Below are 25,075 nucleotides of genomic sequence, written 5' to 3' on the forward strand. Positions count from 1 at the left end.
GGATCCTGTAGCACGAGGCCTTTTGGGAGCTCACTGGCTTCGGATTCCATAGGAACTCCGAAGTTAAGCAAGATTGCGCAAGAGCAATCCCAGGATGGGTGACCCACTGGGAAGTTCTCATTTGAGTTCCCAGAAAGAAAACGGTGAGGGCGTGGTCAGGGCCCAAAGTGAACAATATCGTGCTACGGTGGAGTCGAGCCCAGGATGTGACACCAATCCTTGGTCGGAAGTGTGCCGACAAGGACGTCGAGCCCCTAAGGGGGATGGATTGTAACATCCTACATCGCCCAGGAGAGTGGATCCTGTAAGCCTTATATGTATATTCTCATCTCTACCTAGCACGAGGCCTTTTGGGAGCTCACTGGCTTCGCGTTCTATTGGAAGTCCGAAGTTAAGCGAGTTTGGGCGAGAGTATTCCCAAGATGGGTGACCCCCCTGAGAAGTTCTCATGTGAGTTCCCAGAAACAAAACTGTGAGGGCATGATCGAGGCCCAAAGCGGACAATATCGTGCTACGGTGGAGTCGATCCCGGGATGTGGTGGGGGCCCGGACCGGGATGTGACACATTAACCCTTCTCGAATTTCCTGCAAGATTAGTTGCATATATAACAAATAAAATATAAACAAGTATGATATTGTCCGCTTTATCTACCAAAACTATGACCATTAAAAGCATGCAAAATTGATGAGCGTGAAGCCCATGATACATTATTTCTCCCACTTGGGCAAACACTCAAAATTGCAAGATTAAACACTAGAGAAAGTGGTTTTCATATAACAAAATATAGGCTAGTAGAATCAATAAAGATAGTGTATACAATCCACTGTATAATATAACATGGCAAATTTTCACAAAGTTTGGAGTTAGGAAAATCTATCAAAATCATAATCAAATATGACACGTTGCAAGGTATGCAAAACTCCATCAGTATTTCCCAAGCTCTACCAAAATTTCAGATTTATTCATAATTTAAATAAAACCAATTTACAATCTTTAATATGCTCAAAATATGAAAATTTCTTAAATAAATTAAATGTTCATTTCATTAGATAAATAACCTTTAATGTGCCAAAAACATTACAGTTTCTTTAAATAAATTTGTTGTGTCACAAAATAGTTGGTTTGAACAAAATAAACCAATCTATATGTATCAAAATTAGGCTTATATAAGGAACAATATCTCAACATTATTAATCGATCTAAAAGTGACAAGTGATTAGACAAAACAAGGACTACAAATTTTATTTTAGTGTATAAGAGAAGACTCACATGTGTGTTAAAGATTAGGTCATAAATTAAAATGAAACCTAATAAGAGAATCCAAACTCAATATTTATGTTTTAATTCTAAAACCAAGTCGATTAAAATAAACACTTAGATATCTCAATAACATCAAATTTTCAACATTAATTTTAATCCAATTTAGAACTCAAAGAAAATTAAGGCAAAAGATTGGCAAATTTACCTGCTCTGCAAGATTCATCATGGAAGTAGTCGAGTTATGGAGAAGCGAACCAACTACAAATTGCATGATTGTTACACATTTAGGCAGAAACTAATCATGCAAAGAAAATACTTGCATAGCTAGCTAAAACATAAAATAAACAAAATACATATAGTTTCAACAGCTTTGGCCAGATGAAAATATGTTAGAAGTATTTTATGTTGCTATAATATTAATTTATAGTTGGTAAATGATTTCCTGAAATTCCCTTTGGGCCAAAAGTATTCACCATATAAATTAGAATTCTGATTTTTTTTCAAAATAATTCTTTAGAACAGTGTTAAATAACCGATTGTTGGATATTCAATGATTCTCAAAGATTAAATCAGACATAAAAGTATGTTGTTATTGACATTGAACAATAGAGTTCTCGAAATAGGAAACATGGTTATTTGGTTATTCAATAGGTACCAAAATGATCAATTAGTAAACTGATGCCACTTTTCAAATTTGTCTCAAAAGACGATTATCATCTTAATCAGAATTGATGACCAAATAAAACATTGGTTTAAGCAAAATAAACTTATACATCTTCAATCAAAATTTAATTAGTGTTGTCTAATAAAAGACACTAGTATTGAGAATTTGCATAAAATAAAGACATATTGGAACTATCAACTAGTATAATAATCGGTACCAATAGATGTGCACAAATCAGTGAAACAATATCCCAGAACACAACCAGTTGTTTGAAGTCCCACAATTCAGTAGTACTAAATTCTTTTGTAAATTCACTGAAAACTCAATTCTTGTTAGGTTGTCATGAAAATTTTCAAGTATGAACTAGACATATATGGCTACTATTTCAAAAAAAATTATAAGCGAGCCAAAAATGAATTCTAAAAGAGAGGAGCTGCAGAAAATGTTCAGTACAGACTTGAGATTACAAATTCATCAAATATTCATTGTTCATCTAATATGCATGAGAATACGGAAGACATTGCAGAGTTCTAGATTATCTTCTACTTCCAGTACTTCAATAATATATCTTTACTATATGAATAAGGTTCAACATATCTGAGAGATTGAGCGTATGAAAGCAAGTACTTAACCATAGTATTTATATCATTAGGGTTTAATCACAGCCGGCCTATTACAAGTCGTGAAAATCAAACCCTATCACTTAAGTGATTGAATCCTACCATGATTCTGTATCTTTGTAGCGAAACCTATTAGTTTCTTTGAGGTCAATTACAAAGGTTAAGACTCCATAATCTTTATTTCATTAGGACTATCAGATTACTTATGTCGTTAACATCTCGACAAACAAGTGGCTTACAGCACAAATAATTCAATACATCATTTATTGTCATTCACAACTTTACAAATGTCAGCACAAATAATTCAATACATCATTCATTGTCATTCACAACTTTACAAATGTCAGAAATACATAACTAGTGTCGGCGTAGGCGGAAAAAGTCGGGATTCCATTCACATTTGATGATTTGTTTCATTGATTGGACTTCATGAATGGATTTGGATAAGTGGTCCAATTCAAGCATGAAAGGATAAAGGAAGAAGTGAATCGTGCTAAATTAACCATCTTCTGGTCAGCGGTACGAAAGAGATGCCTGTGGGCGTTTATCACATCGGAAACTGTATTCGTTCAGGTTTCGAGTCATGTAACTTGTCGTACCCGAAATTGGTAGCCTGTCCTGTGATGATTACAATATGATCCCAGGTGTTCTTTCTTTTGGTGTGAAAAAAAAGAGGCCCAGAATTGAGAAAATGGAAGATTAGCTCATCTATATATTTTAGCTACATATATATGAATACAAATTGGTAATTCTTTTCAATAACTCCATTACAATTCCTTAATACAGTTTCCTGTACAATTATTTTCCATCTGTTCTTCTTTCCCCTTTTAACTTCAACTGTGAAAAAAAAAACACACATCAACCAGCTACGTTCGCGCAGTTGTTACGATACAAGAGAGGTACATGATAATTTCACAACATACTACGAAATATACAATTGGGTTTTTTGCAGGAACATTAAAACCCCTGATCTGAGTTATTTTTGCAGGAACATTAAAACCCCTGATCTGAGTTAGATCAGTTCTTCAATGCTGCTGTTCAAAATTATATCCAGGTGAAAGCAATTGGACTACCTACTGTGCGTTTCCCATCGGACCATACCAACCGAGCAAAGCTGCTTGTACCGGATGGCGAAGAACCAGCAACAAAAGTCACGGTATATGTTTTCTTCTCGTATGCTTGACTGAAAGTCAGTGATTGTGGCTCAACCGAGATCTTCACTGATGGCGCCTGTGAAGATATCGTGACCTTGTATGTTCCTGGGGAACCCACATTGGTCAGTGTCCTTGTGTGTTTTACAGTTGTTGAAGCACCTGTTCCACCCCCTCTGCCAGAAGATGTTTCTAGAGGAACAGCAAAAGACGGGTAGTTGAAATCTCCGACGCTGTATTTTTTTCTTGTATCGCAAGTGAAATCTCTGTGAGTGGTTAGTTTGATCTCAGTTGAGCTATAATTCAAGGCGCAGAGGAAGCTGAAGTAGTCCTCGACCGCATTATCATAAACAAGGCCAGGGTCGAGGGCTGCCACCGGATCCACATGCCCAGCACCATAATCAAACGGCGTTGCAGGATTTCCAGTTGCTACATCTATGATGGTTTCTCCAGTTTTGTATGCTGTGTAGGATGTAGTCATGAGTGCAGACTTAATGGCTGCAGGGCTCCATCCTGGATGAGCCGCCTTGACAAGGGCGGCCAAACCACTCACATGCGGGCATGACATGGAAGTACCTGAAATGATGTTGAAGGTGACATGCCTCTTGTCTTCGGCTAGTCCGGTTGGTCCAATCGCACCAGTCCACCCAGCAAGGATATTTACTCCCGGTGCTATTAGGTCTGGTTTGAGTAATTCCGGGGTGAATAGGTTCGGTCCTCTTGAGCTGAATGATGCCACCACGGGCGAGGGCTGCACATCTAACTCCGTGTCTCCAAGCGCAATTGTGGCGGTAGGATTAGATTGCGAGGCAATATAGCTTTTTATTGCAGCCCCAGCTTTCGCACCAACTGCTGCTGTAGGCAGTAGATATGCATCCGCAACAAGTTCTTCTCCGTAAGCATCCGTGTTCGTCAAAATCATCCCTAAACCGCCGGCCTTTTTCACCACCAAACTCTTTTGGACCCTAGGGGTTCCCCCTCGATCACATACCACAATTTTCCCTGCAACCTTTCCGGGAATCAGACTTTCTGGAGCGCATAGCCCGCCCATGGAGGACTCACTTGCGTTGCCAGCATATACAAGCGGAAGCAATCCACTAGATAAGGATGTTCCCCTATAGAGCGATATACCTCTGTATTTCTTTGCACTTCCGAGGCTAACAAAAGCCGGGAAATCCCTGTCTAATGTTCCAGCACCCACTGTAGTTATCCAAGGCGCAACGTTGGACAGACTCCCTGCGTCCGGTCCTCCATTACCAGCTGAACAAGACACAAGGATCCCCTGCGCCGCGGCAGAGAAAGCTCCAATAGCAACAGTGTCTCTGTAATATTCAGACTGTGATCCCCCAATAGACAAAGATAAAACATTGACACCGTCTTCCACGGCCTTCTCCATCGCGGCTGTGATATCAGAGCCGAAACACCCACCAAGCCAGCACGCCTTGTACGTGGCCAATCTAGCTTGTGGCGCCATCCCTCGCGCTGTCCCCGAAGCATAACCAAAGAGGCTTGCTCCTGAAACTGCTGAACCGGTTGCAGTGGATGAGGTGTGAGTTCCGTGACCATCATCATCTCGTGGTGATTTCGATTCTGCTTTCACATCGATTGGTCCAACTGTAGCTTCATACCCTTTCGAGAAAAACCTCGCGCCTATGAGTTTCCGGTTGCAGTTTGAGGAGCTGAAGTTTGTTCCCGCCTCACACACCCCTTTCCAGCCACTTGGTACTGCCGCGAGACCTGTGTCATCGTAGCTTTTGAGCTCAGGCCACACGCCAGTGTCCACCACTCCGACAATCACGTCACTCACTGTACCCGACGCCGGCAAGAGGGCTTCACTCTTTCCCAATCCAAGAAACTCGGGCGACCGAGTTGTATGCAGCTCGTATCTCCTTTCGGGCAGAACGGACAGAATTCCCGACTGCTTCTCAAGCAGCTCAGCTTCCTCGGCGGTTAGCTTGGTGGCGAAGCCGTGGATTATGGTCTTGTAAGTGTAAAGCATGTCGGCTGAACTCGACACGGATTTCAAAGAAGAATCATACCATCGGAAATGATCATCTTCAAAACTCGCCGGCATTTCGGACTTGTCCATGTGAATGATGTAAGTCTTTTTCACCTGCTGCTCTCTCGCGTCTTCCGCGACGATAGCGGAGATGCGAGAGAGAGCAAGAAGCATGACTGGTAGCAGAAGCATGAAACTGGATATCTTCATCCTCTCAGTTTTGTGCAAGCTCTGAGATTTTCTGAGTTTTCAGGGAACAGGGGAGGTTTTATTTTTTTTATATTGGAAAATTACAAAGGCCGATGGAAGTGGAAGTGCAATTTCACATAGCACTGAGAGATTTTGTTTGATCCTTCTCCTCCATTTAAATGGCTGTTCTCAACTAGAAAACTGATGGAGGGAAATTAAAATTACAAAATACTACTCTTGTCCCATTTTTAATATCAAATTTTTATTTTTGATAAAGGCAGAATATGTGTTGGTAGGCCTCAACTTTATCGAAAAGATGTTACAAATGTAATGTAAAAATATGATAATTGTAGCATTATTTTTTTTTTTTTGGATTATTTATTTATTTATTTTGTTGTTATTGCTTTTTCTCTTTTCCAACCAACTTTTGTGATTGCAAATTTGATACTTATGCGCCTCCTAGGCTCCTAGGGTTTGAAAAGTGATTTGTCCCTACATAATTGGTGGTGTTTAGTGGGGCAGCCTAAATACCTAAAGTCAAGAAAACGAAAAAAGTAATTAAGTTATTTGGTTTGATTTAATCATTATGGTAGGACTCAATTATTTTTCTGGTTTTCTTTGTTAACTTCGTGTAGCAATGTCTTGTGAACATAGTATAAAAGCTTAGAGGGTAAGGTGCTGCATAAGCCTACTCTACCAAATAACAATTTCAGATGAATGGGTAAAATTCACTAAATTTGGTTGGCACCATGCATTTACTTTTATATGTCTTTAGGATCCGTTTGATAAGTCGGATGAGATATGCTTTGAACCATTAAAATTAACTTGAGTCTATTGCATCTTTTTTTATACGAATAATGGACAATCATGCATCGGATTCCTACTTTAGTTACAAGTCCAACCAGAATAGTGCGGGTTTCATAACTTGTCGGTTAACATAGGTTATGAGTCCAACATCGTTTTCCTATATTCTCTCCATCGACACCATCACCAGGGTCGTGGGAAAACAATTTTGATATATATTGAATTGTGAAATTGAATTTTTGGACATCACATTTTTTGTTTCAATCTGTTTCACAAGGGAAAACAATTATATTGGTCTACGACCTTTCGGTAATTAATTTTGGACGTGAAATAGTAAGGCACCTTTTTGTTGTTTGTCTGATTTTGATCCTGATATATATCCCTTCCACATTAGAGCAATCATCATCCCTCATCCGATGGTTTTAGTGGAAATCTCACTTAAATTAGCATTAACATTGATTAGGCTAATGTGGACTGCTGCTGAGGGTGATGATTATCATGTGCCTTCAACCAACTTTCAATCTCACCATCATATTGATATTAAAAAAAACATTACAATCTTGTGTTAATAGCACTAAGATATAAACTCCTTATACAATTTTTGGTAACCGAAATATTGCGATGTTTCATTTGATACGAATATATAAAGTTCATCAGTAGATAGTAGCAAGCCAGGATTTTAGTTTAGGAGGAGTCCAAATGTCTCAATCTAAAACACTTTCTTGATCTTACAAAAATTACTCTGTCATATGGTGAGCAACCAAGTACCATTGTTTGGGCTTGATATGGTGACATCTTCATCATCCTCTTCCTTAAACCTAAATCCCAAGCCTTTAGGACTTTCTTCCTCTTTGCTCCACTAGTTTCCAAAATAGAGTCCTCCTCAAAGTGCACAAGCAACGGATTGGTTGAGCTCCATAGAAGTAAAGTAAAGTAAATCCGATAAAAAAATAAATAAATAAAGTAAAAACGTTGGATTTAGGCCTTGAGCCTACAGAATAACTTTGAAAATCATAAGCATAAAACTAAATATTTATACGTAAAAAAAAATGTTAGGATAAGTCTGGAACCATCCTGGTCCCTTCGTAGCTTCCCCTCTGCCGCTATACCCATATCATGAAACATCAATTAATAACTAAAATTTAGTATACATAGTAACGTTGGTGTTTGTAGTGGCATTAAAAAAATAATCTCTAAAAACGATATGATACATGTTACTTGTAAATCTGTGTCATGAAAATGAGCACAATAATGATCAGATATTGAAATTGGCCGTCAAACGTGACCCTGCGTGCGTACTGCATGGTAGTGGTAAAGATTAGAGATAGAAAGCGTATATGAATCAAAGTTTATCTTGTGTAAATTATGCACTAGTTGATACTATTACTTGATCATACTTCATAAGAATCTAATTTAAATATTGGTAATTGTTATTATATTATTTAATCATAGAAGAAAAAGACATGCACGTTGTGTATTTATATGCTAGATTGGACTACCTCCTAGTCCATTAGCTGGAAGAGGGACCCTACCACTAATAATTCATGAGTGGAAGCTCCCATTGGATTCCTCCTTATACTGTTTAGTGTACGAGTGATAGTGAAGTGTTCTTTCGACTTGAGGTTTCGGGTATGTTTTCGCGTTGGTGATCAGAGTAGCCGATCTATTTCTAAACTTTTTGTTCACCAAAAAACAAAGTTTGGAGATGGAAAATTTCACATTTGTAAGTAGTTTTCTAAGCGATAAAACATGGATTAAGGGTTGGATTATCTATATAATTACTTCTCTTTACCAATCGAAAATTAAGGACTATACGTGTATTCTAAATTAATTAAGCTAACTTCCAGTTGAAGCTAATAGAGAATTATGTGAAATTTATTCAGATTTCAAGGAAGATATGTTTGGATCATAAGCATCTAATTGAGTTTATATCATTTCTTATTGCATTCGATGGAGTCCACATTTTGGCCAAAATGATTGACAACATGTGAAGGCAATGTGATTGTGAACTTTGTTTAATCAATTTTGAAGTTGATGATTAGCGATGATTGTCAAGATTTTCAAAGAAACAGAACGGCTCAATATTAATTACACCAATATTGTTTCAGCTTGCATTTAATTACCTAATAGAACAACAAGAATGTGGCCATCCGAGAGCTAATGTATCGATTGTTTTTAATTTTGTCATATTTCCGATGTAAGATTGTTATAATACAATAATGTTCAACAATGATATCATGATAAAGCAAGCAATGGTACTATTGAGTTCTTAAAGAATCACTAATCTAGCTAGGTTGTTCAAGGAATCTTACTTTTGCGGCCCACTCCATTGTTTTTGCCTCCTTATAATTGTCCCATCAAATCTTTACCAGTAAATTGGCATCTAGTTTCTTCTAATTTGCGATATAAAAGGCAACCGGAAACCAAAAAGTTTTTCGTTATGCGAGGATTGGAAAAAAAACGTCTATCGTACGTACGAAATCTCACCTTATACTTTGCAAAGAGATTGTTTTCACGATTAAAATTCGTGATTTTTTTGTCACAAAAAAGCAACATTTCCATTGCGATATAAACCCTAAAATTAAGTTTAATGGACTGCTTCCAAATTCCCATAAAATATAAAACCATCTACATGCATTATATAAACGTAATTAAAATCTTAATCACATATGATAATCCAACTGCGAAAAGCTTCACTGGAAATCGGGTGGGCGACGTGTGCTGGAAGCAACTGCCACATGGCATGCATAATTAACAATTATGTAAATCGTAGTTGAAATGTCATTTTCTCCCCCACTCAATGTCTCCAAATAATTAATTAGAAGATTTGAAGGTGGTCTTAATTAGTCAATTTTTGTTTGAATGCTTATGTATGTTGAATTGTCTTTTCTGATTACTACACACAACCATCACATGATAAGAAGAAAAATCCAACTTGTGTTACAACGTTTTTAATGTCTAAAACGACCTTGCGTTCACAACGCTTTTTATAACTCGAAAAAAAAAAAAACGAACTTGTGACATCTTTCAACATCGAGATGATAAGTATCATTAAACCAAAAACTAGTTAAGGATTCGTTTGGAAGTGATTTTTAAATCACTGAAATCAATTTTGGTCAAAATATTTTTGGGTTTCAAAAGTACTTGAAATGCTTCATGCTTCATGCTTCCTGCACTAGAAGTGTGTTTCTTACAAGGAGTATTTCAAGTGTTTTTTTTATGATTCACTTGCATATTTATTAAGAATTGATTTCAACGGCACTGTCATCAAAATCGCTTTCAGTCATTTTAAAAGCACTGCCAGACAAGCTGTAATTCTTCTGATTACATTCATTATAACGGATACTCGTGTTAATCATACGTCCATCCCCATCATATAATGTATGAAAAATGTAAGAAAACAAAACAGGATGTGTGATTAGTGGTAAGCTTTAGAATATACAGCTCTCTTATTGGTGTCACTATGTAGGGCGGCACAGCCTCAGCCTCAACATTATGGGACCATCACCTCGTTGATTGACACTCTTTTTCTTCTGGGTTTTAAAACCGGCCTGGCAGCCAGGTAAAGACAAATTGGAAATAACCCAACTTTCTTTTGTCTATTAGCTCAACAAATTATCTAAAAAAATAATAATCCCAGTTTTATTTCTTAAGGTAGAAACATTACAGAAACCCTAACGGTGGGGTCCACCATTATGTGGCTGGTCTGGGTCGGACTGCAGGAGTTTTCAACACTCGACATCACTCGCAACAGTCCGTACCACCCTTCTTTCAACGCTACACGACCATCGTCCGACTCGCGTGACCGTGTCTTAGGTGAGAAAGGCAAACTTACATGATTACGAGTATGAGTACTACAACGTTCATACTAATAATACAATGTCATATTTATGTTTAAAGGTGTTGCAAATCCTTTACATTATGAGTAGACTAAAGTGAAATCAAGTGTGAACGTTATATAAGTGAGAGGTATCGTACTAATAACGTTATCGGACTTCTCCATGTCTTAGTGTTTTGGATTAGGAACATTTTGCAACAAGAAGCCCAGTTACAAATACGTGGACGAAAATGACACTGTGTGGAACCTATATGGACAATAAAACTTGTTCAACCTTTTCTAAAACAAACGATAATTCACTTTTAAATATTTAAACTAACATGAATGGGATTCGACTCAAAGTGCACAAAGAGGAGCACGTCTGCTTCTACCAATATGACGAGCTGCATGTTTCGACATTAGTTTTTAAAACAAGTATCTAATTTATCGCCTCAACCCGACCCAATGCCCTCTTAGTTCGCATCTTTCAAGCCCATCCATCTCGGTTTTTTTGAAGAAAAACCCAGTTTCTGTGCTCTTGTTCGTTTTGGACCTCTAGGAAAGAAAGGGAACAGCCCATGGACTACTAAGCCCAATAAAAGTAGGAAGCATAAAATTCCAGAAGTAGAATTATAATGCAGCAACTTTGAAGCCTTGTGGTCATGCAAATCGACATCACCACCAGAATCAAGCTGGCACGAGTCATCGTCATCACGCAGACCTGCAACCTTACCTTCCTCCCCCGGCCAATCTGCCATGCAGCTCTTAGAAACTCATAACCTATGACAGACGGCCTTATAAATGTAAGGAACCTACCTTATTTCGTTAGGGTCATTGACTAAAGCTCTCACTCTCTATCTTAAATTCGGTTTAAATCTCTCAGCTCCAGTGATCATCAAGGCCCTTCAAAGCTAGTAAAGCGGAAGACTAACGACGTCACATAACTTAACGGTCAGCGCTCTTCTATCCCTCTCTCTCTCTCTCTCTCTCTCTCTCTCTCTCTCTCTCTCTCTCTCTCTCTCTCTCCTTTTGGAATACTAACATAGGTTCATCTCCTCTACTGAAGGTACAACGGTAATACGAAAAGTCATGGCGAGGAGCAATGCAGTTTCATGGAGTCTAATGTTCTTGGCTATGGGGATTTTTAGTTATGTAGCAGTTGAAGCCACCAGAGAAGGGATTCAAGGGAGGGATCTGATAGACAAGAGACTTGGTTTGGACAATGGGATAAAGAATTGGCACGGTGAAGAGGCTGCTGCTTCTCAAGGGCTGACAGCTGATGGTTACGGAGGTTATGGCTCAGGCTCTGGTGGCGGCGGAGGCTCTGGTGGTGGCGGAGGCTTTGGTGGTGAAAATGGCGGTGGCAAGGGATATGGTGGTAATGGTGGTGGGTTTCACCATGGTGGCGGATTTGGGAATGGTGGTGGATTTCATAATGGCGGTGGATTTGGTAATGGTGGTGGAGGAGATGGTGGATTTGGGGCAGGCACAGGCCCAGGTTATGGTGGTGGGATGGGTGCGGGCGGTGGAGAATATGGTCATGATGAGAAGATGAACTAGGTCCATGAATCTTCCCTAATCTTACTAGAGCAAGATGAATAACTATTTTCCAATGTAGCATGCCAATGGGGACAAGAAGCAAGAAAAACCAAATAAAATGTCTTACTTCTGTTCTGTAGCTCTTTACTTTGCCGTCTTCGAAGCTGCAACTCTGTTAGGAAACAAATCAAAGTCTCTTCCCCTTGCACCCCTAGTATTACGGTTACAAGTAATAAAGTTAGAAGCCTGAAATAATTCTAGATCGATTGTAACACATCCCGTTCTGTAATGCTATGGATCAATGAGAAATTGAAAAATTAGAAGCCTGATATAAAGAGGAAAGATTGCGGAAAAGAGTCAACTACGCGTTGCAAAAAATATATGTCAACAATTTTAACTTCAATCACAAGGAAATGAAGGTGTCGAGTAAATCACATCTATGCATGCATATATGCAGAACAGAATTTGTACTGGGAACTAAGAAATGACGCTGTTTGACCTAATCACTTGCCCGACTCAGAGAGAGAGAGATTTCCCATAGATGGAGAGGGATAGCAGAGTTAGTAGGTAGTTTTCTCAGACCGTTGGCAAACGAATCCCTTGCTCATAAGGTGGAGTACTTAGTGGGAAAGAAATAAAACAGAACAATGCAAACATTGCAGACCAATAAAATGTATTTAGACGGTCACAAAGAGTAATGGTAGATAGACAAACATTCAAGTAGTAATCCAATCATCAACCACGTCATATAGTTTACAAAATTTAGTCTAAGTAGCTGATATCCTAGCATTAGGGGTGTAACTCGGGCGAGTTGGACGGGTTGGAAGGTCAACCTAATCCTAGCCCAACTTTTACAATTCGGGGTCTGGTTCGAGTTGGGTTTCACTCGGGTTCATTTGGGCTTAGGTTTAATTGGGTTGGGTTCGAGTTGCTCAACTTTTTCAAGTTTAATCTTGTACCAACTTAGTTTCCAAGAATTCCTAAAAGAATTCTGCCAAGTAGCATCAAAGCTAGCTAACTTTAATTTCATAAATCAATCTACCATAAAGCTTTAGGATTTAGAGACTACAAATATGAGCTGACTAATCAAAACCTCTTATTCCCTAAAAGCTTAAGTAATTATAAATGGTAATTTATTAAAAAAAAATATTAAAAAGGGGGTTGGTTTTTGGACTTGGCTCACTTGGGTGTAGTATGAGCATTAATTGATATAGGTTACAATATGGTTAGATTGGGTTTGGTTAGTCGAGTTGGGTTGGGTTGAGTTGGGTTGGGGATGGATGGGCAAATGATCAACCCAACTCAACTCAATCAATGAACGGGTTAAAATTGGGTTGGGTTCGGGCAGGTTATAACTAAAAAAAAAACCCGCTTGTTTGGATTTAAAGTCAGATTAGACATGAGCAAGTTCGGATTGGCCCAACCCAAGTTACACCCCTAAGCATTACCCCCAACAAAATATAAGAAATAACAATGACTAGGCCCTCTGCTTCTAATATAACTTTACCTGAATACACCCTTAGATCTCTTTTCAAATTTCCGATCTATAAATTCCATTTGTGTGTGTGTGTATGGTAATGGTGTTAGATATCTTGATTTTTTATTTTTAAAAAGGGTTAGCTGGTGGCAAAGCAACCCACTTTTTTGAGTGTCGTAAAGATTCACAGAATCATTTCAACTTTTATTGTGAGATTCACTACTGACAGAAATTGAACCTAGGATGTACTATATGAATACAAGTCTGGAATTTCCAGCTTGTATTTCCACATTTTTCCAGCTTGGTTAGTGTTGGATATCTTGCTTCGCATTTACCTACTTTTTTTTCTGTTTTCAACACCTTGTATTTCCACATTTTTCACATTTTTTCAGAGTTGAGACCAAGTAAAAACAAGCACAGGGATATGGATAGCTACACAAATTAATTATATTAACAGAGAGACAATAGGAAGTCTAATACCACTTGGCACGCTCTCAAGTGTTGAGAGCCGTTGGATACCTGCACATGGCCACCGACATTCGCCGACCCATCAATCGTGTCCGTCAGATTTCACCGCCGCAGCGTATTCATCATCCAACTCACTCTTCTCGATCCCCTCCCAATCATCCTCGTCACTGAAATCTCCCGATTTAACCTCACTTGGCGCCACGTGTGTCTTCTCCTTAGTTTCCTCGCAATCCACAACCCTAACCTCCTCCGACTGTTCGGCAACGACGTCGTTTCCTGCTGACTTCGCGCCAATTTCTTCCGCTTCTCTGTTTTCCGAGCTTCCGCGATCGAACTCGCTCGCTTTCTCCATTTCCCCGCCATCCGACCGCTTCCCCGGCAATCCAACCGCCACTGACGACTTCTCCGGCAATACAACCACCACCGACTCTTCCTCCGTTAATCTACGACCTTCTCGATGCTGCTGCAGCGGCTCCACAATCACCTCAGCCCGATGAACCGCTTCATCTTCGAATTCCCCGCCATCCGACCACTTCTCCGGCGATCCTACAGCCACAGACGACTTCTCAGGCAATACAACCGCCACCAACTCTTCCTCCGTCAATCTACAACCTTCTCGATGCTGCTGCAGTGGCTCCACAATCACCTCACCCCGATGAACCGCTTCCTCTTCAAATTCCCCGCCATCTGACCACTTCTCCGGCAATCCTACCGCCACTGACGACTTCTCCGGCAATACAACCGCCACCGACTCCTCCTCCGTCAATCCACGACCTTCTCGATGCTGCTGCAGCGGCTCCGCAACCTCCTGAGCCCGATGAACCGCTTCCCCTTCGAATTCCCCGCCATCCGACCATTTCTCCAGCAATCCTACCGCCGCTGCCCACTTCTCCGGCAATACAACCGCCACCGACTCTTCCTCCAACATCTCCTCCGTCAATCCACGACCTTGTCGATGCTGCTGCAGCGGCTCCGCAATCTCCTCAGCCTGATAAACCGCTTCCCCTTCGAAACGAACGACATCCTTCACTTCTCCTTCAAGCTCTACCCTCCTCTGACTCTGACCGCGAATAGGCCCTTCCACTTTCAGCCTCCTCTCCTCGAAGCTCACCTCCTCCACACCAACTCCTTCACCGCCGCCATTCCCACCCTCCCCGAGCTCCGCCTCCGACTCGCGGCCAGCAACCGCCACGGCGACGAGCTTGGCGACGAGAAAAGAGAGGATCAGAGCCAGCGACGCCGTCAGAAACAGGTCCTGAAAGAGGTCCATGGTGTTTAATTTACTAGAGGCCAAAATTCTGCGAACAGCGAATTGAAATCGAAGGATGAAAACAAGGGGAGATTAAAAGCGATTGGGCGATGAATTTAAAAGTTAATTAAAAATAATAATCAAAGGTGAGCAAAGAGAAAGGGATATTTGCAGAGCAGAGCGAAGCATATTCTGATGTTTTATTAATGCTGTTTCTGCTGCCTTGCCCTTGCGTCACTTTTTCTGACGGACACACTTCCGTTTCCTATTGGACGTCCTCAAATGGTCCATGCATTTACATTTTACAGTCCCCCGCTCGAAGACCTCGACCCTCAGACAAGATCAAACATTCTGCATTTAAAATAAGTGTAGCAGTAGAAAATTTGATCCCTCCCCCAACCAACACATTACGTTTCAGACTAATAATATAATACACTTTTACGCAATTGAAATTTCGTCACATTTCAAACAAATAATATAACTTAATTGAGATTTTCCTTGCATTAATAGTATGCTACATAACTATTTCTACATTCGTATTTCATGTAAGCATGTTCTAAAAATATCTGCCTAGATGCTAGGCCGCTAGTCACAGTCCGAATTAAATTTCTATGCATTTGAAAATTTAAAAATGACGTTAAGACCTACTTAGGCACCTCCTAGTCTCACATAAGCCGCAACTCTCACATATACAGAAAAGTTATACTTTCATTTTTCATTTTATTTTTTCAATAAAATATAAGAGATTTGTTAATGCTCGAATAAACGCTCATTATATTTATAGTTCATTTTATTTTGTAACTTATATCTTTCAATACAATTATGTATATTTTTTTTCTTTTGAGTACATGTATATTTTTTTAACTATAAATAAAAACTAATTTGTACTGTGTATAATAAATTTACTTAAATTCTCCTAAACTTTGTCTAACTGCCTAAGTATTAAATTTCAGTCAACCGCCCAACTAATGGCTATCGTGCAATCAGTCTAATCTAAAATTCTATAGTGGAGCTGGTTAAGCTTTCTTGGAAGTTAAATTTTTCATTTTGTGATGCGTTTTCATTCTTATCCTGTCCAGACAAATCGGTGACGGCGGTCAGCGATTGGTGGGTGTTTGTAGATTTAATAATAGTTGGTGGCGTCATGTGCATTGTTGCTACCGTTTTTTATTTTCTGCACACCTCGTGGAGAAATTTTTTGTTGTTTTCGTATCACAAAGGTATACAATGTGTTATTATATAAATGGTAAAAACTTTTATTTTTTATGTTATTAATTTTTAATACAAAAATCTAATCGCTTATGTAATAATAAATGATATATCACCCCGTATATCGGACCCATAAAATAATCTTTTCACGTCGTGGTCAGGTCAGCCACTCACTCAAAGAATCAGGTTTTTTCGATTCACTATTTCAACTTCATTTTCAGACTCAAGGAATCAGCGAATTGGGTCACACATTCTTGTGGTGGGCCTATCTTGGGCTTCAAAACATGGGCCTCTTATTGAGTGAGCTAAGTTGGGCTAAAAGGTATGGGTATCAGAGCCTAACCCTGGCCGTGGTGTGCCGACGAGGACGTCGGGCCCTTAAGGGGGGTGGATTGCGACATCCCACATCGCCCAGGGAGTGATCCTTATATGTATATTCCTATCCCTACCTAGCACGAGGCCTTTTGGGAGTTCACTGGCTTCAGGTTCCGTAAGAATTCTGAAGTTAAGCGAGTAGCGCGCGAGAGCATTCCTAGGATGGGTGACCCATCGGGAAGTTCTCGTGTGAGTTCCCAGAAACAAAACCGTGAGGACGCGGTCGGGGCCCAAAGCAGACAATATCGTGCTACGGTGGTGGAGCGGGCCCGGGAAGTGGTCCCCCCCCGGGCTGGGATGTGACAATTGGCTAGCAATAAAGTAGTTCAAATTCGCCTTCAGATGGATTCAAACCTAAAACATTTCTTATAAGTAAAGAAGAATACCACTAAATTGTAAATTCGTAATACTAAATGATCGTCTTTTGTGTGCCTTCAATTCTTGGGTGGATAGATGATGTGGCACGAGCACTACTAAAAATTCTCTTCTTATTCGGCCCAACATAACATATGGACTCAAATTCTAAACAGAGCCTCGAAGGATTGGCTCCTAAAGCCCAAATGAAGGCCTGGTTGGCAACAGCACGTGCCGGTTGGAGGAAGAAGCGCAGCGTTGCACGGTGGCGGCAAGAACGACCAAAACGCAGCGTTGTACCTGGTACTATATAAGCAACGACGGTTCGCAAATGCGAGCCACAAGGATTAGGGTTTTAGATCTCCATCGTATTCCCGCAGCTGCCGAGGCGACGCAGAAAGAAAACCCTAGCGTGATTCAAGATGGGGCACTCGAACGTCTGGAACTCTCACCCCAAGAACTACGGCCCTGGTTCACGCACTTGGTATGAATTTTAATCCCCAAATCTCACTTATTTTTCTTAAATTCTGCGTTTATGTTGATCTGCAATTAATCACCATTTCTTTTCCTGAGATTTGGATTATGTATGAACAATTACTTTTTTGGTATTATATCTGTGTTGTCCGATTTATGTGTAAAATATTATCTGTATTACCGGAGTTTTTGAGTTTGTATTAGCTTAATTAATCACTTTCAAGAATCTTAATCACGGGTCTGGATCTATTGTGTATTGCATATTTTTATACTTATGTGCTGCTAGTGGTTTTGTTATGTATTTTTTTGGGTGTGATTTTTTTGTTAATATGAACAGCCGAGTGTGTGGAAACCCTCATGGGTTGATCCGGAAGTACGCGCTGATGTGCTGCAGGCAGTGCTTCCGCAGCAACGCCAAGGAGATTGGCTTCATCAAGGTATGAATTCAATTTCTATTGTCTTTTTTTTTGTGTTTCTGTTTTGATTGTATAATCTGCATTTGGTTCCCTGGTTCCCTGCCTCGATTGAAAAGACCTTTAATACATTGTGAAGCAGCTTGATTATTCTTCTTTAGTGTGTGTTGCAGTTTTTGTATTTGATTTCGATACTTCTGTTCTGTATCGTCATTTTATTAACGGACTGAGACAATATACTATATAGTTTTTGGACTTTACGTTATCCCCTTAGCAGCGGTTGATTGCTTTGGGAATGTACAAGTCCATGAAAGCAACCTACCTCCATCCTTTCACTTTGTCAGCTGTTTTTGTTTTTGTGACTTGCTGATCATTGTTGGATGGAATAGGTTATTTTTCTCGAACTTTCCCTTTTGTTTGTTGATATTTTGAAATTCTTTTACTTAGAGTTTTGTTGATGTGGATGTGATTCGAGATCTTATTACCAACTGTTATAAATCAAATCGTTATCTTACAAATATCGATGATGACAAAAACTGAGGCTTGTTTCTCAAGAACATTCGCAGTGGCCGCCTAAGAGCTTTTGCCTTTCGCCAGGCTTGAGAGCTAATGCTGCTTTATCCTTCCTTGGATGTCTGAGAATTTTTTGATATTTAGAATTATCCCCTCTTCTCTACAGCTATCTTGCTTGTTATAAATTTGTGTGTGCGTGTCCATGTCTTGAATTTGGATGGGTACTTATGCTGCGTTGTATCTTCATTGCAGTACCGCTAAATGGAGACACCGCCTGATTCAGATTGGCCATCAAGTTGTCTCAAGTATGGAGCTCAGGATCGTTTTCATTGTTTCTGTACCTTTTCATTTTCTTATCCAAGACCATAATGTAGTATAATCTTAAAGTTTTGACAATTAGTTGTTGACTGAGCCATTGTTGAAACTATTCGTTGAATCGAAATCTTGTTATCCAGTGGGTATTTCTCTCTCACTTTGGTTTTATCATTCCTTCTTAGTCTGAGATTTCATTTATCTTTCTAACTTGCTTCACAGATTTTGATTAGATTTGATGATAGTCATTAGCGAATGATGTTTGTCGTCGCACATACGTAAGTTGGCTTTAGTCCATACTCTTGTTGTCTCATCTTTTTGGTGAAGAAGAATTTAAAACAAGATGAGTCATGTGCAAAGGTTACGCCCATAAGACCGTCAATTCATGGTCGTGCAACTCACTTTCTATTTGTTTCTTAAGAAAATTCATGGAATTTACTTCATATCTTTTGAAAGCTACGTTTTTCCGATCATTTTCCTCTGTTTTCTCGGCGACCAAACAAGAAATTAATCAATTAACGGTAATTCTGTATTTATCAACCTATGAACAATATTTGGCTAGTCAAATGAGTAGCAAATCTTACTCTAAATTTTTAGTGTTTTAATCATAGAGTTTTGTACTTATAATTAAAATTATTCATACTATGAATCACATTGTAAAAATCATCTTTACAAAAAATAAATTAAAACTAAGGTCGTTTAGTCAATCTATCGTGGCAAATACATAAACGGTTCGTAATGTTTTTACCAATACCGTTCATTTGTTTTTAAACAATTTGATGACTAAATGATCTTAGTTTTAATTGTTTTTTTGCTGAGGCGATCTTTATAGGGTTATTTATAATATGAACAGTTCTGATTATAAACATGAAATTCTATAAATTTACAACGAACAATTTTAAGAAATTTTGAGTAAAAGTTTCTATTCATCTTTGAATAGTCAAGAATTTATTTAATTTAAAATAACTGTTTAAGGGTATTTTATACCGTGCAAATTGGCTCTGCCAAATGCAACAGACGTGCCCAAAAGCTCACATTCCACGGCAGCCCTTGAACACCAAAGCCTTTCAATTCCCCCACCCGAGACTGCTCTCTTTCTGTGTCTGCAAAAACACAGTAAATGAAGCTCTTAAATGCTCTGCTCTGTTATTACTTATTAGAAAGAAAACGCAGTAAATGAAACGTCAGTAACACCCACATTATATTTTGAATGCATTTTTATTTACCATTATTTATATAATGTATGTTCATTATCTTATTTATCACTGTTAGATGAATTTAAATTTTGAAATTTATATTTATTCACCACATGAATTTTGAAATTTAAATTCATCTAAAGGTGATAAATATGATGACTAGTGGTAAGCAAAAATGCTATTTTTTATCACTCAGTCACCGCCACAAAACAAACCACAACCCCCCGCCCCCAAAAACAAAAAGCAGTACAGAAAGAAAGACATGAGTTGTTCTTCTTAGCGCCGGAATTCCTGGTGGTGGACTTCGTTGTTGTCTTAAAATCCTTGGCGCGACGGCAGGCCGGGTGTTTGAGAGACCAAAAAAGAAGTAAAAAAGCTCCATGAAGGCTTCTGGATTCTGGGTTTTGCCTTTTGTGCTCGGAATAGTTGTAGTGTTCTTCCTCAGTGTCTCCAGCAGCAGAAATGGCTCCTTATTTCCGGGTAAAGTTTAATCTTTTTTGGGGTTGAATTTGGTTATGGTTTTTTAATGGTGTTCTCAAATCTATAAATAGTAGTAAAAAAGAGTGGCTTTTGGCTTTTGGCTTTTGAGTATAAGTTGGTTTACTCACTCATTTGAGGTAATCTTGTGTAATTTGTAGGGCCAGTGTTTTTCACTACTAACCATTTTGTTATATAATTGCATGGCGGGCAGAAAATTCATGCATAATCCCCTTGAAAATTCTTTACTTTCATGTGTTGAGCTACCATGTTTTATATTTTCTGATTTGAATTATGTAAGTAGTGATAATTTTGTAATTAGTTAATTATGAATTGTTAATGGCTTAATAGCAAGGTTTAAAATATTGATATAGATGGAAATATCGATATGCAAATTTATGAAAATATCGATGGATGTATCAATTGATATCGGTTATTGCCTTCGACGAAAATTATGGGAATTCATTACGGGGTGGGTGTATCAACTCATTCAGATTAAGTCCAAATTAGAGAAAATATCTCAAAAAAAAAAAAAAAAAAAAAAAATCAAAAGTTCGAAATTTGGAATGAGTTTCGGCAAAATTTCAATAATAAGTCGGTAAATAGCATTGATATTCATTAATTTTCCTATATCTTACCAATATAGGGTGAAGTTTGAATTTGACCCCTCTCTTATCGATTCTTGACTTTTTGAATATTTGGACGAAAATATCAACAATTTCGTGGATATTTTAAACACTACTTAATGGGAGTGAAAATCACCATATTTTTGTTCTAAATAAGACTAAAGTTACCAACTATTTATCCTAATTTCTGGTCACCAACTATTTATCCTAATTTCTTGTTACAGATAGTCTCTTCAACCTCCATGCTGTTGAGCCAAAAATGATTGTTACAAACAGAAAGCTCAAGGTACATGCACAAACCTTTTGAAAAAAGCATGCATCACCCTCGTCCGAAAGTCAGTCCGAAGATATTATGTGCACAATAGCATCTTCGTTGCATGGAAGTCCTCGTGTCAAACACTATTCACAAGCTAGCTCAGAGGACGTTATTGCCTGTTTAATCATCTTACTAATAGGAGTTCTTCGTGATGTTGGGATTTGTCTTTTGTTTCTCAAACTGCAGGGGAATGGCTACACTCCAAGGACACAGAAGAAGGGCAGTGCTGGCAATGTGAATCTGGATGATTACCGCCCCATTGATCCTTCTCCGAATTCGAAAGCTTCCATCAAACATGGTCCGATCGAGCACGGTGCGCCTATAATCCCGTACATTCCGAAGCCTTCGCCTCCTGCTCGTCCCAATCCCGGCGGTACCCCTTAGCCAGCTTTAGACCTGTTCCTTTCATTACTAGAATCTTGATGTTATCTGCAACTCCGAAGTTGTTTAAACAAACCTTCCATGCATATTTTGTGTGTAACGCTCTTGCACATTTCAGAATTCAGACAACTTGTGTCGTTTTATCATGATATGAATATATTGTGTCTTATAACATAAATAACTAGGGGTGGTTCGGATTGGAATCCGGGACCGAAAAGCACAAACCAAATAACGAATCGATTCTTTTTGGGACGGGATTTTGAAAATCGAAACCGAACCAAAAATTCGGTATTTTGGTACAGTTTGGGACCCTATTTCAAAATCCCTAATTCAAATACTCTAATTCAAAATCCGTAAGTTCAATCACTTTTTCCGTACTTCAGATTTATTTAGTTTAGATTGTCATTTGTATCATAAAAGAACTACTAATAAATAAGTATTAGTTGGACAAAACTAGGCCTTACTATTTTAAGATTTTTGTTGAAATTTTATACATAGGAACCTGCTTTAGACTTTAGAGCCTAACTTTTTCGGACGATTTGACATTCCTAAGCTTTAATTTGCAAATTGTTATAATATAAGTGGGGTTGGCTCAGGAAAGTTTAATAGTATGGTAGTTAAGAACTTAAGGTCAGGTCTTGTTGGAAAAGGGTTGACATTTAGATAAACTAATAGTATCATGTTAGTTAAAGATTAGGGTGGTCAAGTAATAGCATTTGGTTAAACACCACAAGGTGGTATAGTGGTTGTAAACGGATTTCAAGCCCGTATTCCAAAAGGTACATTTTGGATTTGATTTCTAACGTTGGTGAATCATACGATAGTGACCAGAAGGAGATTAAAATGCCTCTGTGAGTCTTCCCGACCCTCCAAAATAGTGAATTACCTTAACAAAGCTACCTGCTGGTCTCATTTAAAAAAAAAAAAAAGGGTAAAGTGAGAGCTTTTGGTTACTAAATACATGTTAGTTGGCAGCAGACAAATTCATTGCAAAACAAGAGAGATAATCGTATTTATCGCTCTTTCATTTTATTTATCTTCGTGTCACATGCTATTGCTATCTTAGGTTATATATTTATAATGATTATCTCTGTCATCATATGATAAGTGAAAAATAGAATACATAAAACATGTCCGCCGACCTTTTCTCTCAAGCGTTTGATGGTCCATCTGTACTGTTTTCTTTTTCTCCCTGTTGGGTCCTACCTCATTTCTACTTCCTACATTTAACTTTTCCCTGATTCAATAAACAGAATGATTAGTCCTTGTAATGGTAATTAGGGTCCTTAATTAACTAATGATAAGAATTGGGCCGAAAATTAAAACATCATTTGGGTGAGAAATTATGTGATTTTATATTGGCAGGCAAGTTGCAGAAAATATTGAGTATCATAATAATAAGAGTTAGGCAAAAGAAAACTAAGCCATTGCTGTCCTTACTGTCAAGCTCTTTTTCCGGCTTTGGGAGCGGAAAGATTAAAGGAGCATCTTATTGATTAAAGCTAATGGGACCATGAAAAATATTATCACTTCTCCTAAGCATTTGAGTACATAAATATATAAGAATTTTAGCCATAATGGTTGCTAAGATTGGTATAACTCTTCAGTTTGATCCTTAAGATTTGAAATCAATAAAAGTTGTCCCCGAATTTGTCCATTGTCAATCATTTTGTTCATTTCGTGAAAAATATTTGTTAAATAAGAACCAAAATGATATAAAAAAAATCCTCAATTTAATACACAATAGGACCAAATGATTTGACAAAAATTGAGGGTGTTTTTATCATTTTCTCTTTTTTAACGGGGATTTTTCGCTGAAGAATCAAAATGATTGACAGTGGACAAACTCATGAATCATTTTTATCAATTTTAAATCTCAATGACTAAGTACGAGTTATGCCATTCTTAGATATTATTTTAGCTAAAAAGCCACATATATATAGCTTTCAACGTGAGATATAGCTCATGTTTTGGATGGAAGGTTTACCTAACCTAATCACATTTAGTTCCTTTAATTAACATCAATTATATGATGTGGATTAAGTAGTATTTCCCAAGTCATTTTGCTTTCGATCTCCGAAACCCATCATTTATCAACGAAATCGTACCCCGGTAGTCCGCCTATGGTAGGTTTCTGATGGTATGTATGTCCACTAGTTGCATAAATTTGTATGTACGGTGGGCGTATGTCCGAAATTTTGGTAGGGTTTGGTTAAACATTGATATTAGGTTTCCATAAATGAGAATTTTGTTCCATCTAAATTGTTTCTGTGTCTATCCTTTTTGCGACTAAATTGTGGATCAAGATTAGTAGGTTTTGTCTACGTTAGTTGCTAGTCTTTTGTGACAGATTATTTTGTGTCATAATAACGACTGAAACGACATCAATCCGTCATAAATTTGCAGCCCTTAGTCCCTTTATATGCTTGATAGAAACTTAACAGAAGATTAAAGTTTGGCTTTTTAGTGTGGGATATTCAGTCATTGTCCACACATTGATGAGCACCACCATCTTTTGTCCTAAATCCTATTTTTACGCTATGATGGACCAAAATTATCTAGTAGACCAAAATTCATGTGCATCCAGCCTAAGTAAAAGTCCAAAATGATGATAAATTGTAGATAGTTTTAATCAATTTGGCTTTGTGTACGACGTTTTGTATTTTTTAGCTTTGTGTACGACGTTTTGTCTTTCTTAGATTTTTGTATGATGTTTTGTCTTTCTTAAAAACGTATGCGTTAATGTCTCGCTTGTATTTAATTTTCTTCGACTTTTTCTTATTTAGTGACAGGAAGTGCTTTTAAAATGACTGAAACTGCTTTTAGAGAAAATGTTTTTGAGTTCCACTAGTTATGTCCTTCTTGCATAAAACACTTCAAGTATTTTTCCAAAATTCACTTGCATTTTTACTAAATATTGATTCCAAAAATATTTTCATAAAAAACTCCAACCGTTTTAAAAACAGTTTCAAACAAGCCCTAAGGTATTAATCTCAGATTTATCAACTTATCATGTTTCTTCAAACGTCTTGGCTCATAGAATCTCTCGTCTTCTATTATGTATAACTTAGTGAACAAATTTGGTGTCTTAATCCAACAATTGGGAGCTAATTTATTCAAATTTGTGCCTAATATGTATGAAGGGTGAATGTTACAAATAATCAGTCTACCCGAATTGCGTCTAAAAAACC

General features: G+C 38.2%; 4 protein-coding genes, 1 long non-coding RNA gene, 2 other non-coding genes and 1 pseudogene across 9 annotated transcripts; 5 read left to right on the forward strand and 3 right to left on the reverse strand.

Annotated features, from left to right (window-relative positions):
* Positions 1-3,228: 3,228 nt before the first annotated feature.
* Positions 3,229-5,905, reverse strand: LOC137716904 (subtilisin-like protease SBT1.7 pseudogene; annotated as a pseudogene). Its single transcript, XR_015965357.1, has 2 exons — positions 3,522-5,905; positions 3,229-3,486 (listed from the first exon to the last, which is right to left on the reverse strand). The product of XR_015965357.1 is annotated as a subtilisin-like protease SBT1.7 pseudogene (transcript).
* A 4,971-nt stretch (positions 5,906-10,876) lies between these two features.
* Positions 10,877-12,398, forward strand: LOC148695237 (uncharacterized). 2 transcript variants are annotated; one of them, XM_088698870.1, is made up of 3 exons: positions 10,877-11,308; positions 11,389-11,456; positions 11,572-12,398. In XM_088698870.1, exon 3 carries the CDS (start codon positions 11,595-11,597, stop codon positions 12,063-12,065), a length of 471 nt encoding a protein of 156 aa, XP_088554996.1. In that variant the 5' UTR covers positions 10,877-11,308; positions 11,389-11,456; positions 11,572-11,594; the 3' UTR covers positions 12,066-12,398. The 2 variants fall into 2 exon arrangements, with proteins under 2 accessions (XP_088554996.1, XP_088554995.1); XM_088698869.1 differs by lacking the exon at positions 10,877-11,308 and having other exon boundaries at positions 11,317-11,456.
* A 1,484-nt stretch (positions 12,399-13,882) lies between these two features.
* On the reverse strand, positions 13,883-15,612 carry LOC137718550 (uncharacterized). Its single transcript, XM_068458103.2, has one exon. It carries the CDS (start codon positions 15,257-15,259, stop codon positions 14,072-14,074), a length of 1,188 nt encoding a protein of 395 aa, XP_068314204.2. The 5' UTR covers positions 15,260-15,612; the 3' UTR covers positions 13,883-14,071.
* Positions 15,613-17,500: 1,888 nt separating this feature from the next.
* Positions 17,501-19,048, forward strand: LOC137717549 (small ribosomal subunit protein uS14z/uS14y/uS14x). Its single transcript, XM_068456947.2, has 3 exons — positions 17,501-17,660; positions 17,988-18,087; positions 18,829-19,048. The coding sequence occupies exons 1-3, from the start codon at positions 17,599-17,601 to the stop codon at positions 18,835-18,837; spliced, it is 171 nt and encodes a 56-aa protein (XP_068313048.1). The 5' UTR covers positions 17,501-17,598; the 3' UTR covers positions 18,838-19,048.
* On the forward strand, positions 18,348-18,454 carry LOC137718912 (small nucleolar RNA snoR99). Its single transcript, XR_011065991.2, has one exon. It is a non-coding gene; the product is annotated as a small nucleolar RNA snoR99 (small nucleolar RNA).
* Positions 18,582-18,706, forward strand: LOC137718882 (small nucleolar RNA SNORD14). Its single transcript, XR_011065965.2, has one exon. It is a non-coding gene; the product is annotated as a small nucleolar RNA SNORD14 (small nucleolar RNA).
* Positions 19,049-19,819: 771 nt separating the features above from the next.
* On the reverse strand, positions 19,820-20,462 carry LOC148695238 (uncharacterized). The gene is made up of 2 exons (XR_015965688.1): positions 20,335-20,462; positions 19,820-19,991 (listed from the first exon to the last, which is right to left on the reverse strand). It is a non-coding gene; the product is annotated as an uncharacterized LOC148695238 (long non-coding RNA).
* On the forward strand, positions 20,215-22,030 carry LOC137716915 (uncharacterized). The gene is made up of 3 exons (XM_068456265.2): positions 20,215-20,564; positions 21,412-21,473; positions 21,690-22,030. The coding sequence occupies exons 1-3, from the start codon at positions 20,465-20,467 to the stop codon at positions 21,885-21,887; spliced, it is 360 nt and encodes a 119-aa protein (XP_068312366.2). The 5' UTR covers positions 20,215-20,464; the 3' UTR covers positions 21,888-22,030.
* The last annotated feature ends 3,045 nt before the right edge of the window (positions 22,031-25,075 follow it).

Source organism: Pyrus communis, chromosome 8 (genome assembly GCF_041283825.1).
Source record: "Pyrus communis isolate YQ-2024b chromosome 8, ASM4128382v1, whole genome shotgun sequence".
NCBI lineage: Eukaryota > Viridiplantae > Streptophyta > Magnoliopsida > Rosales > Rosaceae > Pyrus > Pyrus communis.